This window comes from Salarias fasciatus, chromosome 7, assembly GCF_902148845.1.
Source record: "Salarias fasciatus chromosome 7, fSalaFa1.1, whole genome shotgun sequence".
Taxonomy (NCBI): Eukaryota; Metazoa; Chordata; class Actinopteri; order Blenniiformes; family Blenniidae; genus Salarias; species Salarias fasciatus.
The window spans coordinates 21,981,141-21,999,023 of NC_043751.1; the positions used below are offsets into that span (position 1 = coordinate 21,981,141).

The following is a 17,883-nucleotide window of genomic DNA, read 5'->3' on the forward strand; positions in this document are numbered from 1 at the left end:
TGTACTGAAAAGGCTACTGCTGTTGCCGGTTGTAGGAAGTGTAATCAGCTGCAGAGGCACTGATCTTTAACCTTCACAGACTGTTTGTGCTTCAAGAATTCTTTCATAGATGTGGCAGCTTTACTAAGAGTCTATTATTGGCCAATAGTCAATTCTAAAATGTTTTAGAAAACTGTGCCACATAGTTTTAAGGTTGCACAAAACACAGTTTTATGATATGACATGAAAGCAAAGCAGCTACTCTCAAATCTGACCCAGAAGGGCTTCAGTGATTTTTTTGTACAACTTCAAAAGTATTCATATTTTGTGTATTTTGTATATTTTGTTACTTCAGGAAAAAAGTTAGCAAATTTTAAGATAAAAGAATTGCATTTAAGGTAGTTAATCACTTAATTTAGGTGCTTTTAAATTGGAGTTTGTATGTTCTCCTTATGCATGTGTGGGTTTTCTCCAAATACTCTATAGACATTATGCCAGAAATTTAGTGTACAGAAATGTGAATCTATTGAACCAACGCATCATTTCTTAATATTACATTTTTTTGTATTCTAGCCATCACATTTCAGGGTAAAGTAATTACATTCAGGTACATTTTTAAATCAATCACAGGTTACAGGTTAATCCTGACTTCTTCTTTGTTTTATAAAGGAATGTAAAACTTGTCTTTAACATATCACTTACATTGAAAGATGGATTTGATGATGACACAAAGAGATATCATTTAAAGAAGTTGTTTTATTGGTGTTGTTTTCTGGATGTAAATACTTTATTGGATATACTAAATTATCTAACTGCACTTTTTTATATGTGTAGGATCATCAGGTGATACAGTGGATTAAACATTGATGATTGTGAACAAGTGGGATACATTATTTCATAGTTCACAGACTGAAGTTGTACCAAAAGTAAAAGAAGCTAAATCATTGTAATTTCTAGATATCAGAATAAAAAACTTTTCTTTTTAAAAGACAATAAAAAACAATCAAGGATAAAAACTAGACAAAAATACCAAAAATGTACTACAGTGTGATAATTATCAATACAAGACAAAAAGGGGTACAGATAATATCCATTTTTATATTTCAGAATGTTATGCTTTCACACCAACAATGGGTTTCTTGACTTCATGTATTTTAACTGTTCACCATGAATATTATTGTTTCCATTGCAAAATAATGAAACAATAATGAATCACAATTTTCACTCAGGATTAACCCAACCTAAATGCTTTTAATGTGCTTGATTTTGATTGTATTATTCATAACTCTGATTACATTCTGTCTGTCTTTATTTAATTAAAAATCAGTTCATGTAAACTGCACTTGTTGCTTATACTATTGCCTCTAAAAACCAATTTTATTTATTGTTTAGTCGTTTTATACACATCAAAGTATTTCTCCACTGTTTTCCTCACAAGCTTATTTTTTTTAAAAGTTAATTGCTTTATTTATTTGAATTCTATTCTGAAGTCAAAGTTCTCTATGGCACATACATTCTACCCAATTTAGATACATTTTAAGTTTAAAAAAATATTTGTATGCATTATTTCTTTTTTTTAATTTTATTTTTGCTACTTATATATGAATAAAGTTGTTTGTGTCTGAATATTTAAAAATAAACGTTTTCATTGTTCATTTCCTTTCCATTCACTTCAACTCGAACTTTTTCTATTTCTATTTTTCCAAATCAAACTGTGTCACGTGAATTAATTAATTTCCAGTTGTTTTGATGCTGTCTACGTCATCACCACCACCCCGCCGAGGAGGCCTCTGATTGGTCGATCCCCAGCCCCCCACTCTCGCCCCTCCCCCTCGTCTCTTCCTGGAGGAGACCCCTATCTGATTACCTGTCCTCGTCGCGGAGGGTCTCCGCTCAGCACTGCGCCCTTCCCCCGGGTTTAACTGAGGCTGGAGCTCCTGTCAATCGGCCGCTCGGCGCCGCGGTCTTCTTTTGAACGTGTGTGTGAAAAAAAGAAAGAAAAAACAAGCAGCTCTTCCTCCGCCTCGGGGCGAACGGTGGGAGGGCGCAGACTGACGGAGGCGAGCCGCCAGCCCGCCGCCGTGTTTGGACCCGCTGCTTTAACTTTTACAGAGTTTTAAAGCTCCAAAGCGACTCTTGTATCCTCTGCCAGCCGCACCTCGGTGTAAAAATGGTGACTCTGTCGGCGGTAGCCAGACCTCTGGTGTCTCAGCTTCAGCGACAGCTCTTCAGGGGAGCCCGGAGCCTCCGGATAACGCCCGTCCGGAGATGCAACCTGACGGCGTGCTCCAGCAAATATGTGCTGTCAGCCGGTGAGTAGTCGGAGTGGAAATCCTCCCGTGACATGATCTGTGATCTATGAAGCTCTGTGACTCTTCCTGTTTGCTCAGACCAAAACATTTCGACTCAAAACGGCCGCATAAAGCCTTTCTGTGCCTCCGTGTGCGTGCATGTATTTTGGACGTACAGGTATTTGTTGATGGTGTCCCCCCCTCCTTAAAACCCCCCCATTGTTGGTCACTCAGCAGCTGTTGATGGTCACTTTTGTTTTCATGTGGGAAACGTGTGCGGAGACCTGCTGAAACTCCGGGATGGATTTTCAGGATTCGTGGATTTGGATCCTCCAGCTCTCTGTCGGCTCAGCCGGATCCAGGCTCCACGTTTTCCACAAGTGTACATATGTCTGATCACTGCTCCATATAGTGTGGTTAGGAGGCCCTTTGACCTACATAGATACATGTTAGAGAGCCACTGCATGGGCAGAGAGGTCATTCTCTACATTGATTGCCTCTCCCAAAGGGTGAAGACCCCCTTTCTCCTCTCTGTGAAGAAAAGAGTGAGAGCTGCTGATGCATGGTTTGGAGACAATCAATGGTAAAAAAGTCATAGAAATGAAGATACTGAGATTTCCAATAGAAAGATCAAGAGCTGCCAGGTGAGATGCTTTGGAGAAATAGAGTATACCTCCTCTGTATGTTATATACTAAAACATAGATGATGTTTGAGATGCACCTGCTGGACGGGAGGAGAAGAGGAAGACCTCAGAGAAAATTTATGAAGGTAGAACATGGAGATGGTTGATGCAACGATGAATATGTTGGTTTTACTTCTTGACCTTTGCGTATAATTGCAGCAGCACATATTCCAGATCCTTCAGTTATGTTGCAGACACAGGCTGGTTGGACAAGTCCCATCGTCTTCCTCACCACACCCATTAACTGAATCCAGCAGTCAGAGGCCGACTCAAACCTCAGTCAACATACAAAACAGAAATTGGAAGTGAACACTGTGTTTCCTGATGCTGAGCTTTTATGTTAAGCCATAGCAATAGTCAGAGTTTATATTTAACCTGTCTGGACAAAACACGATGAGAGGGCCCTCTCATTTTTATTTTATTTTGAAATGTCCTTTCATTTAGATACTCTCATCTGTCATTTGTTATTTATTTAGACTTAAAGTCAACTCCTTAGATTGAAAACCGCTGACTCGCAGAAAATGATAACTTCCTTATTAAAGGGAAGGAGATCTCTTTCCCTTGAGTTGAGCCTCTCAAGCTGGTTAAAACACAATCTGTCCTTTTTTTTTTAAAGTCCAAGCAACAGCTCCAATCATACTGTTACACAAATCTTTACCTTTAGCTTGTTTGTGGTGGAGCTTGTGGGGAATGTGTAAACACTGTCTGAAAGCCAGAGTTAAGGGGAACAAAAAAAAAAAAAAAAAACACTAAGCCTTTTATCTTAAAATCGCCACGGCATGGTGGAAGGTTCACCTTCCTCCACAGAGATCTTCAGATATCGTGTTCTCAAGGAAACCCAGTAATCTTGTTGTGAAGCAAGAGACAAGCTGAACACAGAAAAACACAGCAGCTCTTCATTTTATTCCTAACAGATTTTTTTTTTAATTAAAAAAAAAAAATTCTAAACCAGGGTTTAAAAAGTGTTGTAGGAGGAATTCACCTTAATGCCAAGTGCGGTTCAGAAAAAAGTTATTTTTTTGCGATGCAGATTTTGCTAATTTTTACACTTACAAAGAATGGGGGAAATCTGTCTTTTTTTTTTTTGGTACATTTGAACTCAAAAGACAATCTAAAAACTCACCATTTTTCTTCTTACAAACACAGTGAGTGGAGTTTGTATCAAAAAGATCACTTTTGATCACAATCTCACCACATGACCTTCTGCCTCCTGCCTACCTTCTGGATCCTCCAGGTGGTCCAAAGCAAACCTCAGACGGTCCTGGACCTGTGCTGACTTGACACAGAGGAGGATTTTAATCCATTAGAGTGTAGCGTGTTATCAGTGGTGATCTTTGAGACTGTGGTCCCAGATCTCTTCAGATCATTGACCAGGTCCTCCAGTGTAGTTCTGAGCTGACCCTCACCTTCCTCCTGATCACTGATGTCTCACGTGGTGAGATCTTGCATGGAGACCGAGGTTGACAATCATCTTGAATTTGTTCAATTTTCTAATAATTGCTCCAATTCTGATGTACAGACAACAGGGCTCATTTTAAATATTAATTGTTATCCTTTATTTCTACCTGTTGATATTTTCAAATTAGTTTAATTTCCAAAAGAAGTATGACGTTTCTCTTCCTGCCACTAGAGGGAGTATTCAACTTACTGGTTTTTCACTTTCCACAGTGGCCAGTGGCTTTTTTTCCCCGTTTTCTTATAATAGCAGATGGTTGTTTTTCAAATGTGTCATATTGTCACATTGTACAGAAGCTTAAAACATTTGAAATATTGCAAAAAAAGGAAATCCTAAGGAACGGTTGGAAGATAGAAATAATAAAGCTGCAATAATGTGAACAAACAAGCAGTTCTAAACACACTGCAGTTTTTGCAGTTTTCTTGGACAATGAGGATCAGAAAAAAAATCTGATTAAATATATAAAGTGGTAGTTTTGGATGTGTGCCATATTGAGTTTTGTTAAGATGTAGGGGTAAAACCATACAGTTTCCCTCTTTAAGAAAGGAAGAGAGGCTGATTTCATCTTGTTATTTAGTTTTCAGATATTTAATTGAGAATCCCCTCCGGCAGAATTCCCACTGTTTCCCCAAATTAATTGGCTCAAATCTTCATGCTGGTTGCACAAGGCTGTTTTTCAAACTGTTTCACTTTCAGGACTTCCAAAGTACATTTAATGATTTATTTTCACAGTGACGCTGTCGCCAGGAGCACAATGCTACAGAGCCAGACAAAGTTTGTCATCTTGGGTAAAAATTAGCCGAAAACACGGCGCGTACATTCAGTTCTTAGAAAAAAACATCTCACCCCTCTTGAAGAAGTAGCAGAAACCATTTGTGCTGCAGGTTTTAGCAAAAAGAAGGTACAATGTAATTAAGCAAGAAAGAAGCATTTTTCAAATTATGGCTACAAAAAATATTGTGAATTTTTCATTTTTGTCTTTCATGGTGCTATCATGCTTTCAGTTTTTGAAAACTCAAAATGACACAATAATACATATAGTATACATTAGATATATAACATATAGTAGTGTACATTAGGGGCAAGAGAAAGAGCACTGTTATCTTGAAGAACAAAGACATGAACGTGCATGATGTGAGAGCTTTTTATCTTGATACTCGACAATATGCATCATTCACCTAATATACAAATGCACATCAGTTCATGCCTCATAATAAATAGCCTGTGGTTGGACTGGTAAATAGTGCACGTAAGCTTATTTTCTGATTGTCATCACTGTTGCAAAAAGTTGCAACTAAAATATGTTTCATAAAACAAAGGGAGTCAGTTACTGTGTCTGTGCTGTACTTTCCCCGGGAGGAGCGGCTGGAATCAGACAGGATGAAGGTCATCTCCCAGTCAGACCTGTTCAGCTCGCGAAAACAATCCACCCGAGCTGCCTGTGTGCCCTCACAGCTGCAGGTTTGATTCCGCATAGAAAGCAAAACAGACTTTTTAAAACATTTTTTTGGCCTTTTTGAGTTTTTTTTTTTTGTTGCGTGCGTTTCATCTGGACGAGGCAGGCGGCGAACTCGAGCCGAGTCTCGGGTAATTAGAAGTGAGGTTTGTCGACAGACGTTGTTCCCAAGCCGGCGGTTTGACCGGACAGAGGTCCCGGTGAGGCTGTCCTGCTGCGGAGGGGGGCTGGGGGCGTGCCAGGACATTCCTCGTGTCACTTTCTGCACAGCCTGCCCACTTCTCTCTTATTTAGCAATATCCTTAAAGGAAAAAAAAGTATAAGAGGACTAGAAGGAAGTACTGCTGCTCACTGGCTCCTTTTTCATTCAGTTCCTTCTAACAGCCAGAGGAGGAGGAAGGAGTGTGTGTGTGTGTGTGTGTGTGTGTTCTTGTCTTTTCTCATGAGGGATCTTTGATTTATTATTGTTTTAATTTTAAAAAATGGACTGTTTGCAAATGAAGGAAGCAGCAGAATGCAATATGAAAAGTAAGTGTCGGCACTTTGTTTTTAAACCCTTCTTTTAACAGGAGCTCAGCCTGCGTAGAACTATAAATCCCCGTGGTATTTCAACTTTGATTTCTTTTCTCCCCCACCTGCAGTGCATCCCATGTGGAAGGGGCCCCTGGTGGTTCCAGGAGGCGACCGGCAGTCCCCCATAGACATCGTGGTGCGAAAGAGTGTCTTCGATTCAGAGCTCAAGCCTCTGAAACCCAAATACGACCCGGATACCTGCCAGCAAATTTACAACAATGGTTATTCCTTTCTGGTAGAGTACGATGACACGACAGACAAGTCTAGTAAGTACTCTGTTTTACTTTTTTAAAAAAAAAAAAAAAAAATCTGATTCTTCTACAATTCCCTTTTTAAATAAAGACCGTCAGCGAAGGATCTATTTAGTCCAAGTTCCTCATTTTTATCCACTGCAGTCTGAAGTTTTCCCCTTTAAATATACAGGCCTGCAGGGAAATCTCGGCAGGGAGAATGCGTATTTAGATCCAGACAAGAGGATTATCTCCCCCTCCTTCAGCAGCCCCTCTCTATGTGAGGAGAAATCCAGAAGTCAATCGCACACTCAGCAGGCCATGTGGAAACGTGACTGTCATGTGACTTGTGCGTCTGTGGTGACCTAGTGATATAATAGTGGTTTCATCACTGAGCTGGAAAGGACAAAATGACGCTTTACCTCTTTTGAGTCACCCAGACTTTGAAAAAAAAAACTTAGTTTGTGTTTAATTTTTTAAAAAATGTGGAAAATGTGAAGTTTCTGTGTTAAGTTAGTGGCTGAGTTTGAATCGGTAAATACAGTTTAATAGTTGTATTATCTGTAACATAAACAAGGAAAGAGATATAAAGTTCATGAGAACAGGTATTCCTACTTCTCACTTTAGGGAGTTTTGTTATTTTGATATCACATGTGGGGCGTCTCATCTGGTACTATTAGTAAAGCGAGTTTTTCTTGACGGGTACAGTAAATCATCATGACTTTTCAGGCTTGTGTGGCTTCTTCATGCCATATTTCCTGGATATTTTCCTGAGTCATTGCATAAACAGCCCGACTGATTACAAGAGCTCCTTTGTTGGATTGTTTCCTTCTCTTAAAAGGAGGAAACAATCCAACAAAGGAAAACCGATCCTTGTCCTCAAGGGACCCACACAGGTGCACCTGAAAGCATGAAAATAAAAGTTAATTGTTTTGAATGATTTTCTATGTTTAAAACATAGAAAATTGAAAAAAATATGTTGTTGGTGTGGTTTTAAGAAAAGGGAAAACATAATGTCTCATAGGCATTCATACAGTATGTTATTTATGACCTATAAGCTCAAATAATAACAAATTAAACAAAAACACTTAAAATATGCCAGTTTATATGTAATAAATTAAAACTATATAGAATTTCCCACTGTAATCAAACACTTTGAGACTGTTTCTTTCCACTGGCTGTACTGTCGGGGGCTAACAGCGAGGTTTGGGTGTCTTGTTCTGTGACGTTGCAGCGCTGTCCGGCGGTCCCCTGCAGAACTCATTCCGGCTGTGTCAGTTCCACTTCCACTGGGGGGAAAACAACGACTGGGGTTCCGAGCACACCGTGGATAAGAGGCTGTTCCCCGCTGAGGTACCGCGACACTGCTGCAGCACACACACACACACACACGACTTTTAACACAGCTGAGGAAACCTATTTGAAACAATAAAAAAAAGCTGCAGCAGGAAGGCAAAGCGGATTACTGAAAACATAATGCTTCTGTAAGTAGCAGTTATGCAATAAAGTCCATAGATCATGCTAACATTTTTACATGCTGAACAGGTCAGAGGTCATGGTAATATGTTCATGCAGGAGCAGTTTTACTTTGAATCAGACCTGACTGAACTTTGGAAACAGATTTTTTTGAAACTATAGCTGTAGTTAAGACTACCCTGTGAAAGGTTCAGCTGTCTGGAAGTTGCAAAAACATCATTTTCTGTGTCCTTTGGCCTTACTTTGCATGTTGCATCAACAGTTTTTCATAAATCAGGTACATTTATTTTAGACTCATCACCCAACTGACATGCGCGTTGTAGCAGTCATCCCTGTAGGACACTCTGGCAGGATGCTTTAAAAAAAAATAGATAAAAGGTGACCTTCCCCCTGCGAGGGCAGTGCAGCATGCCGAGTGCAGAGGTGCTGCAGTCACATGTGTTGTCGTGCAATCACTGAATGGAAAAAGTCAGAAATGCTGGACTTAAAGTCAGCAGGTGTTGGAAGGATCGAGGTCTCGGTGTGCTGTTTTCTGCATGGTTCAGTTGTGACTCCACTATGTTGTTAGTTTTTATAACAAATCGACAACTAAAGTGAAAAAGATCTGCAAGACCACTCAGAAAATTGTCCTTGTGTACCTTCCTCTAATGTTTGAGGGTTGGTTTCCATATTTTTGTTACATAAGACCAGAATTCTGAAGAAACATAGAAAATCATGTCTGTACAGCCTTATTCATGCAGTTAATTCATATAATTAGTTAGTTGAGATATTTCAGGTTTTTATGCTGCATTTTTTTTTTTTTACTGATTCTGAAAGGAAATGATGAGATGTGAACTTTCTAGAAGGCTCATTTGAAGATTAGTAGATTTCCAGTATGTTGTTCATGTTCTGAACTCAGTTTATCTGTTTGTCACAAAAAAATCTGAATCCTTAAAACAAAACAAAGCTAACAAACCAAGAAAACAAAAAGAAACCAGTTTTAATTTCTTTAAATTCAGAACTGTTCCAATTTATTTGGATTGTGTCCAAAATATTTAAACCAACATTCACGTTAAAGCAGGTAACAGCAGTTTGAAGGACGATTGTCTGATTCCTTCTTTGGTTATCATGTGGTCCTAAATAAAGACGGAGGTCAAACTGTGGATCCACTCACAGATTGGAAACACGTGCAGGGAAGTATGGATCCTACACATCCGCGTGTTTTCATCTTCATGTAAAGGAGCTATGTGTGGAGTGCAGAGTGGTGAGCTGTTGGAATGGGATCCTGTCAGGCCTTCTCCTTCAGCTTAAGGTGGATAAAATTCCTTGTTACGATCAGTTTTCCCACCGCTACAGTGACGTGACTAAAGTCTGCTCCTCTGTAGCGAAATGTTATACACAGATCATATTGGAGAAACAGCCTGAACTAGTTCAGGAAATGTTTTCAATGCCGTCATGAACCTTGAGTCAGTGGCTGTGAATCATGGGACATTTCCAGAGCAGCTGAGGTTCCTAATCAACCCCATCCCTCTGCTGCAGGTTCAACCACCTGCACAGTCCAGTAAAATTAAGTCTAATTTCTATTCTTCATTCTTGTTATGGATGTTGAAAGAAAGCATAAAGAAAACAGCTACTATATAACTTCATATTGTTCTCTTTGCTACCTTTGGTCAGTTTAGGAGCCGAGGGGTTAAATAAGAAAATAAATGAATGGAAACAAGCACTTCACTGTTTAAGTATTCCTAATGTTGACTCAGTTTTCTTTTCATACACACTGTACTCTAAATGTTTGGAGAAATACTGCAGCGTATTAAAGCGATGCCTTAAAGTCTGGAGCAGAACAGGATTTATCGCTATATTAGACTTCCTGTGTGTGCCCGGCGTGCTGCCAGCTCCTTTGATCCGCCGTGCTTCTGATTCTTTTTATATCGCCCACTACAAACTTGTGTGTGTGTGTGTGTGTCTCTCTCTCTCTCTCTCTCAACGTGCCCAGTCTGAGGCTTGTCCCACCTCACGTTTGACCACGGAAAGTCTATTTTGGTGGTTGTTCCATTACTTCGACGCTCGCTTGCGTCAAGAGAACTCCCAGTGACTGTCTGTCTGTGCGTGTGCGTGCGTGTGTCTGTCCTCTGCGCCTGTGTTTGTGTTGGGAATGTGTCGCTGTCACAGTTCTCATCACTCAGTGCTGTGTGTGTGCGTGTGCGTGCGTGTGTGTCTATGTGTGTGTGTGTGTGTGTGTGTAAGGTCAGGTTGCAGCTCTGTCACATCTTCCCACGTCAGCACTTTACAGTAGAATTGACAAACGACCATCACTGTGGAGATAAGTAGAGGAAAAAGAAGAGGAGTTTGCACGTGTTTAAGACCTTCAACGTTTGATTAGGTTGACTTCTAACTGAAAGCATCATGTCGTCGGTGAAATTTCATAACTTAGTGGATCTCGAAAGAACTCCTTTAAAACTCTATTTTACCAAGAAACAACCAGTTAAAAATAACTGAAAGAAAAAAGCTTGATGTTAACAGACGTTTTAAAAAAAAATACTACCAGCCAAATCACAGATATAGTGAAGTGTATGCAGATTTTTTTTTCTTTGTTTGCAGAGCAGTTGAAACGCCTTTCCAGAAACTACAGCCGGCCTTTACACCCATCACTGACATGTTGAAAGTTGCATATTTCTGAATTTAATGGTGAAAATATCAGAGCTGTTTTTCTCTCCTGAAATCAGTTTTAAAGTGCTGTAAGTAATGCCCATCTGTCCAGTCTAAACAATTTAACCAGCTCCCCTCATCCAGAGCAGCAAGTCCAGCAGCTGAACCTTTTCAACAGTTTCTAATAAACCCTGAGGATCTGTGGCTCACGTCTGCCCCCTGCTGTGCTAAAGTGGCAACACTTAAATCTTGAACACTGTCCAGTCTCACACTCAGTGTTTTTCTGTTTTTCTCAGCTCCACTTGGTCCACTGGAACTCAGAAAAATACAGCCTGTTCGAGGAGGCGGTGATGGAGGACAATGGACTGGCTGTTATTGGAGTTTTCCTCAAGGTGAAACACTTTTATTTGCTGTCCATCAGAAACAGCAGACCGGCTTGCAGATGTCTTGATGCCTCACTTTGTTCGGTTCAGTGATGACTGATGTGAGATGTTGATGATCAGGCAGCTCTGTGGCTCCACTCTGGATTCATGTTCGATCTGTGTGCAGGTGGGGAAGAGACACGAGGGGCTGCAGAAACTGGTCGACGCGCTACCTGCAATCAGACACAAGGTTAGACACACACACATTTTCTTTTATGAATGGCAGCCCTGTATCCATCAGTAAACTTTGCATGAAGGTGGCGCCCTCTAGTGACCACAAACATTCAGCAACTTACAGGTTTATTTCCAAAATACGTATTTAAAATTGAACTAGTCTTTTTAAATGGTGAAACATTTCTAGCGTATAAACTGAACAGTTTAACATATTTAAGAACTTTAGTTGTATTGATCCATGTCAATGTTGTTTTAATTATTTGATTATTTTGTTTTAAATTCTCTATTAAATCTTTCATACTTCGCTCTCTCAGTAAATCATTTTGATAACATCATCGCATGTCTTTCATTAATAAAGCAGCCTGTTATGTTTATGTTCCTTCATTTTCACTTCTATCACTGGAACTGTTTATATAGCACCAGTCATCAAACTCTTCACCACCTCTAATGCCTCAGACAGCTGATAAAGTGATAATGTGACAGGTGAGGATAACAGAAAACGTTTTGTACAAGACAAGATAAAATACACACTTCAAGTGATTGTGGAATTAAGATGTAATACAACTGAAGCAGTCAGACATAGAAAAATTTAATAAGACAGATGAGGGGTTAAAAACCTGTAAAAAAGGACATTTAAAGCTTAAAAACATTATAAATTGCTAATATCACTAAAGAACAGTGATAAATGGTTGGAGGCGACGTCATCTTTGACCAAAGGTCTTATCTTAGCTCACTGTTTGAACTTTACTTTTGGATAAAAGTTGTAGCGTGTAATGCTTATCAGACAAATTATACACAGAGTAATAATGAGCTCATGGTGGCTGTAGTATTAAATAAATTCAGGTTGCTGGGTTTTTGGCATGAAATCGCAGTTCACCCGCATGTCAAAGCTTATTTGGGACAGATTACTAAAACAGACAAAATAGATAAACACTGGAAAAAGTCAAATGTGCAGAGAAGGTTACAACAAAGGTCCCAAATTTGTTGTTTCAGGACCAAAAAACCCGCCCAAAAAACAGCGGATTGCACTGCTTTCATTGGATCAGCAGAGATAACAAAAGGATCTAGCATAAAAGATATGAAAGATCTTGTAAAAATGCCTCAAATGTAAATATTTTCAGACATTTTGCACGAAATCAAAGGGAATATTTTGAAGTTATAACGAAGAGTCCGGCCCTTCTGAGAGGAAATGAGAATGTGTGTATGGAGCCAAATGACATTTGAAAGGAGAAAAAAAAAAGTCACCGAGTCAGAAGCAGTAAATGGCGTAATAACCTGCAAATAAACAGAACTCTGAAACTTTCTGAGCTCCAGTGCAAAAGCATCATGAAAAACTTCACATTTTTTAACCTTCTTTTTTTTTTTTAATAAAACCCAATAAATAACAGTAAAGAATAAGGATCTTAATACTGTCTGTGTTCAGCATCCATGCAAACTAACCTGAAATCTCTCATTTTGAGCATAACATCAAGAACATAACATCAGTCCCGTTTAACAGACAGTTGGCGTCCCTGTTTCAGTCTGCGGGCTACATGTTTGACTCCACTCACTGCTTTACAATCTCAAAGAAGATCCTCCAATAATAAACCATCCAAAAAAGACACAAAACTAAGCTGAGAGTCGTAAAAAAGAAGGAAGAAGTGTCTTGTGCGTTGTCATCTGACTGAACTTACACTGGACTTCACCGTGTTCTGCTTCTCCCTGCTCAGGGCAGCGAGGTCGAGTTCAGCCACTTCGACCCCGGCTGCCTGCTGCCCTCCGACACCAACGACTACTGGACGTACCACGGCTCTCTGACCACGCCCCCCCTGACCGAGTCCGTCACCTGGATCGTCATGAAGCAGCACATCGAAGTCAGCCACGACCAGGTACAGCTCAAAGCGGGACGAGCTCAGCAGGTGGTCTAATGTCACACAGTTAACATTTCATGTTCTCTGCAGTGGTTAACCGGTTAAGGAGTCACCGGAGGTCAAAAGTCTGAGGCTTTGTGTGCTCTCAAGTTGTCAAAATTACATTGTGGTGACATTTCAATGCTCCATAATCTGGATTATGTAACTTCAGTAAACAATACAGCCATAAGATAGCTCACTCTAAAAGTTCCATTCACATGCTTTAACTGAAGTTGTTGCAACAGGCGTGTATGAAATCAAAATTCTTAGAATGACACAGCAGCTGATTTATGTCATTGAATGTTGAGAGACAGTCACAGACAATTAGGTAAAAAAAAAAATGGTTTGGGTGGAGGCAGGAGTATCTGGAGAGGATGCTGCAGCCACATGGTGAACACACCAGGCTGATGAAATGGCCAGCGCCAGCAGAGCAATCGCACCAAACGTGGTTTTAACCACACCAAACCTGCCGAGCGCGGAGCCGCCCTGCCGGATTAACTGCGGTTTATTTCTGTAACTCCGCGTCCCATGGACTCTGACGAGTTTCCACTGCAGGGGCCAAATCGTATTGTTGACAGTTGTAATTAAGTCTAGGCGTGTCCGCGTGTTCTTTAGAACCACAAACCTGACGATCAACATCTGATCGTTGTGAAAGACAGAATGTGATTCAGACGCGAGGAGGATTTAATTTCAGCCTCCTCTCTCTCTTTGTCTCTCTCTCTCTCTCTCTCTCTCTCTCTCTCTCTCTGCTTTCAGCTGGCAGTTTTCCGCAGCCTCCAGTTCACGGCGGTGGACGAGGAGGTGCAGAAAAGCATGGTGAATAACTTCCGGGTGCAGCAGCCTCTGCGGGGTCGCACGGTGCGCTCGTCCTTCACGCCGTTCCTGCAGGAGCCCGGAGCACACAAGCACAGCCACTGAAGCCGCTCACAGTAACACACACCGTCCACCGTCGCCTTATCGCCTCCGAACAGATGAGACTCATCAGCTGTCGAAGCAGAAAACATTGAAAGTATGGCAAAGCTTCCTCTGCAGAACTTATGTCATACTTTGTTTTAGTTTTTTTTTTAACCATGAACATCAAGAATCTTGTGGTTTTTTTACAAACTTTTACATATTTGGGGGTATTTCTCTTCTTAATTATCAAGGTTTTTTTTTTATTTCTCATCATTTGGTTCGACTCTTTCTGGGGTGAAACTTGTAGATTTTGGTTGTTTTTTTTTTTTTACAGTTTTCTCAGTTACTGTATGAGTTTTTACCAGCTCTTTCCGAGCTGCCATAGAAACTGCACGGCACTGTGTGCTGCCGACAGGCGCCGCACAGCAGGATCTGTAACAACAGGCCACAGCGGCGCAGAACCCAGGAGATTTTAACAAACTCTAAGAGGGCATGAACAAATGATTGTAGGGTAAATTTAATACGTAATTTATTAAAGGAACATTTTTAGAGCTGAGTTTATTGTGTGATGGAAGCTACTAACGTGATAAAATCTTTACTGAAATATCAAGAGTGTAACAGTTACAGCAGCAACAGGTTGTAGATGAAGAGTTAGATTTTTATCTTCATGCCTTATTTTTACATCCTTATACTGGAAGCACAACTGTTAATACTTGCTGGATTCCTATCTGGACGTGTGATATATGTTTGTGTTTATGGGATCAAAGGTCAGGAGTGTCGAGCAAAGAACGGCCTCCAACAGGGTTCGATCTTATGGAAGCATGTTGAGTTCACATGAAAAAAATAAAAATTGACTTTTTTTTTTAATTAACGGGGTAATTGTCTTGTTAATACATAAAAAAAAAACATAAAAAATTGGCTCAGTTTTTCTACTTTAATGAGATAATTATCTCATTTATGAGGGATGGTTTTATAAAAACCAGAGACACTTTTAATTTTTTCATGTGAATTTAATACGCCTTCCTACAATCTGACCTTTATGACGACCTGACCAAGTGAGACGACTGCAATTTCTCAATGAAACTAACCGCCGTCCCCGGATAATCCCGTCGTGGTCAATAAGAGAAAATAGCAATATTATGACGGTGCGTGTGTGTAAACACGAACACACCAACATCAGGGCTGCAGGAATGTTTTGTGTTGAAACACAGTCGTGTGAGGAAAGTAAACTGAACATTTTTCAGAATGTATTTTCTTCAACTGAAATCAAGGATGAATTTTGAAGCTGATTTTGTTGATTCGTTATGCAGCATTTTACTGTTCCAGATCAATCGAGGTCAAACTGGGATGTTTGTGACCTCAGAAGTGAGTGTTCCTCTCCTGGATTATACTGTAGACATTATATCTGACATGCAGAAGCCTTCGTGTGATTCTAACATCGCCTGCATAGTTTTTCATTGTTTGTGTGTCACGGATCACTCAGACATGCAGTTGGTTTAAATACATGCATGTTTTGATTGGATTAAGCAGCCCTGCCTCTGTTTAGTGCCTTAAATGTTTTCTGTGCGACTCACAATGAGACACGTCACTCCTCTTGTATCTGAATGTGCCTCATAAGAATAACCCAGGCTGCCGTGCACACTGCACTGTTTCAAGATTTCAGCAGGGGTGACAATAGCACGGATAAACGAGCTCAGATAAGCTAGAGAGATGATTAATTAATGAATTAACACCAACCAGTTGCATAGAAAAGAGTTTAATGTTGAGTCAGACTCTCGTTTCAAGCTGCAACATGTGTGCTTCGGCTTCCACCAGAGATGTCGCCGCTGCTCACATCTTTGAGATGTTTAGTCGAGCATTGTTCCCGTCGATCTTCTGCAACGTTGCATCATCTGAAGGAGAACTGGCTCTCGTCCAGCGGCAGGTGGAGCGGTTACAGTAAGAGGAGGGAAGGGCAGCAAATGGGGAAAGATAAGAGATCAAACACCTGTTTGAGGCTTCTGAGATAAAAACCACGCACAGCTAAGTGCTGACTCATGTTATCAGCCAGGTGGAGAACAAATGATGCCCGTACAGGTAGATAGAAGACGCTTCAAAAGCAAAGAAGTCGGATCAACTGGACTCGATCACTTTAATCCATCCTCAAACGTTCGTGCCCAGTCACTCCACAGAGATCGTTAGAACACAATGCAGCGTTACTGAGGCACACCCCGTCCCTGTAGTCTGTTAAAATGAGGCGTCTTGGTCCATTAACCTCTTTGGGTGTGTCACGTTTGAAATACTTGAATTAGTCATCGGACTTGATGAAATCACCTGGATGAGGATTAAAATGTCGTCCAACACCTGTAGCCCAGTCCAGCTGACCTGATTCTTCTGTGAATTAAAAAGGAATTAGATTTGTCTTTGGTAGATTATTTACCTCCACTGGAACAAAACATACTCTGCTCATCCCACAAATGCGTCTTTCTTACTAATGCGGCTCCATTTAAAAGGAGAATAATTGGGACATCCAGAGGAATTCTCACATCAAAGAAATAATTGGTAATAATTAGAGCAAGTTAGCTTGTTTTTGTGGGTCAGAAGCTTTGCGCTGCAAGCAACTTATGTTCAGTATCCAGTTAGGATGGAGTGACGCCCTCCTCCTCCTCATTTCTTCAGATTTGTGTTGTTTTTAGTCTCTCATGTTCAGTATTTTATTCCCAACACGAAGACAAAGGGACCCAAAACTGTCTTCATCGTATTCATATGCATTTCATCAAGCGTGTTTGAATTATGCACCATCGTCTGCCTTCGTTCTCATGATGTTTTTACATGTTGAATGACACTCTTGATGCTTTTTTTTTAATCTGTGTGCTAAACATGTCATGGCCTTTTTAAGCGTTGGCTTGAGGTTAAAATCACTTCACAGGTGCCTCAGATTAAAAACACAATGTTTTCTGAACCATATTCACATCCCATGATGCAAAATCATCTTTTTTCATGCATTGCATTGTTTTCTGCCTTTTTAAGCATAAAGATTTTACAGAATGTTTTTTTTTTTCCTTTCTCTAAACGTCTGTACGGTACTTCCCGTCCTCCTCCGCCTGATGTTTTAGCAGGTGTATGTTGTGCATGCTCCACACTGTATGCAGTGCATATTTTAACCGTTTATTTGTCCAGTGTGCAGCCCCCACATTCCGGGCCCCACGGGGCCCCCGGGGGCCCCTCACCGCTCCTCCGTCAGCTCCACCTGGATGCGTCCTTGTGTTTCTGCGTCCAGCTGTGCAGCTTTTTTTCCCCAGAGAGCCTCCTCATATGTACACGGACGTGAATGTGCTTTTAAAGAAACTGACGAGAACTGAAGAAATGTAATAAAATGATTTAAATAAAAAGGATTCCTGGGATGGTTTTCGTTAACAGCGTCTTTGTTTTTGTCCAATTTCAATTTACTGTAACCTATTCCTAATTCAATATAAACATATTATGCAAAATAAACCTGCATTCTATGCTGAATTCATAGAACTGAGTCAAATATGAGTTACGTAGTGTAAATATGAGACACAATAAATAGTCAAGCATCTTTCTAATAAATGAATACCTCCATGCCTCAACGTTGTTCAGGCCCCCCCTGACCCAGTTCCTCTCTGGTCCTGAACCGAGTCAGAGACAAGCCGTGAAAATACAAACCGCCTCTAACCGCCCCGGTCCGTCCGCACCCTCACCTTTGAAGCCCCTCCTGACACAGAGAGGGGAAGT

At 40.5% G+C, this 17,883-nt stretch overlaps 1 protein-coding gene across 2 annotated transcripts; it reads left to right on the plus strand.

Moving 5' to 3' along the window:
* The first annotated feature begins 1,833 nt into the window (after positions 1 to 1,833).
* On the plus strand, positions 1,834 to 17,531 carry ca5a (carbonic anhydrase Va). 2 transcript variants are annotated; one of them, XM_030095814.1, is made up of 7 exons: positions 1,834 to 2,291; positions 6,507 to 6,704; positions 7,903 to 8,021; positions 11,066 to 11,161; positions 11,319 to 11,381; positions 13,075 to 13,233; positions 14,011 to 17,531. In XM_030095814.1, the coding sequence occupies exons 1-7, from the start codon at positions 2,150 to 2,152 to the stop codon at positions 14,170 to 14,172; spliced, it is 939 nt and encodes a 312-aa protein (XP_029951674.1). In that variant the 5' UTR covers positions 1,834 to 2,149; the 3' UTR covers positions 14,173 to 17,531. The 2 variants fall into 2 exon arrangements, with proteins under 2 accessions (XP_029951674.1, XP_029951675.1); XM_030095815.1 differs by lacking the exon at positions 1,834 to 2,291 and adding an exon at positions 6,168 to 6,393.
* Positions 17,532 to 17,883: the final 352 nt, after the last annotated feature.

Excerpts from the sequence above, each read along its gene's own strand:
- ca5a (XM_030095814.1), top strand. The coding sequence starts at position 2,150 with ATGGTGACTCTGTCGGCGGTAGCCAGACCTCTGGTGTCTCAGCTTCAG. Across the intron at positions 2,292-6,506 it reads CAAATATGTGCTGTCAGCCG|TGCATCCCATGTGGAAGGGG; the intron begins GTGAGTAGTCGG and ends CCCCACCTGCAG. Across the intron at positions 13,234-14,010 it reads TCGAAGTCAGCCACGACCAG|CTGGCAGTTTTCCGCAGCCT; the intron begins GTACAGCTCAAA and ends CTCTGCTTTCAG.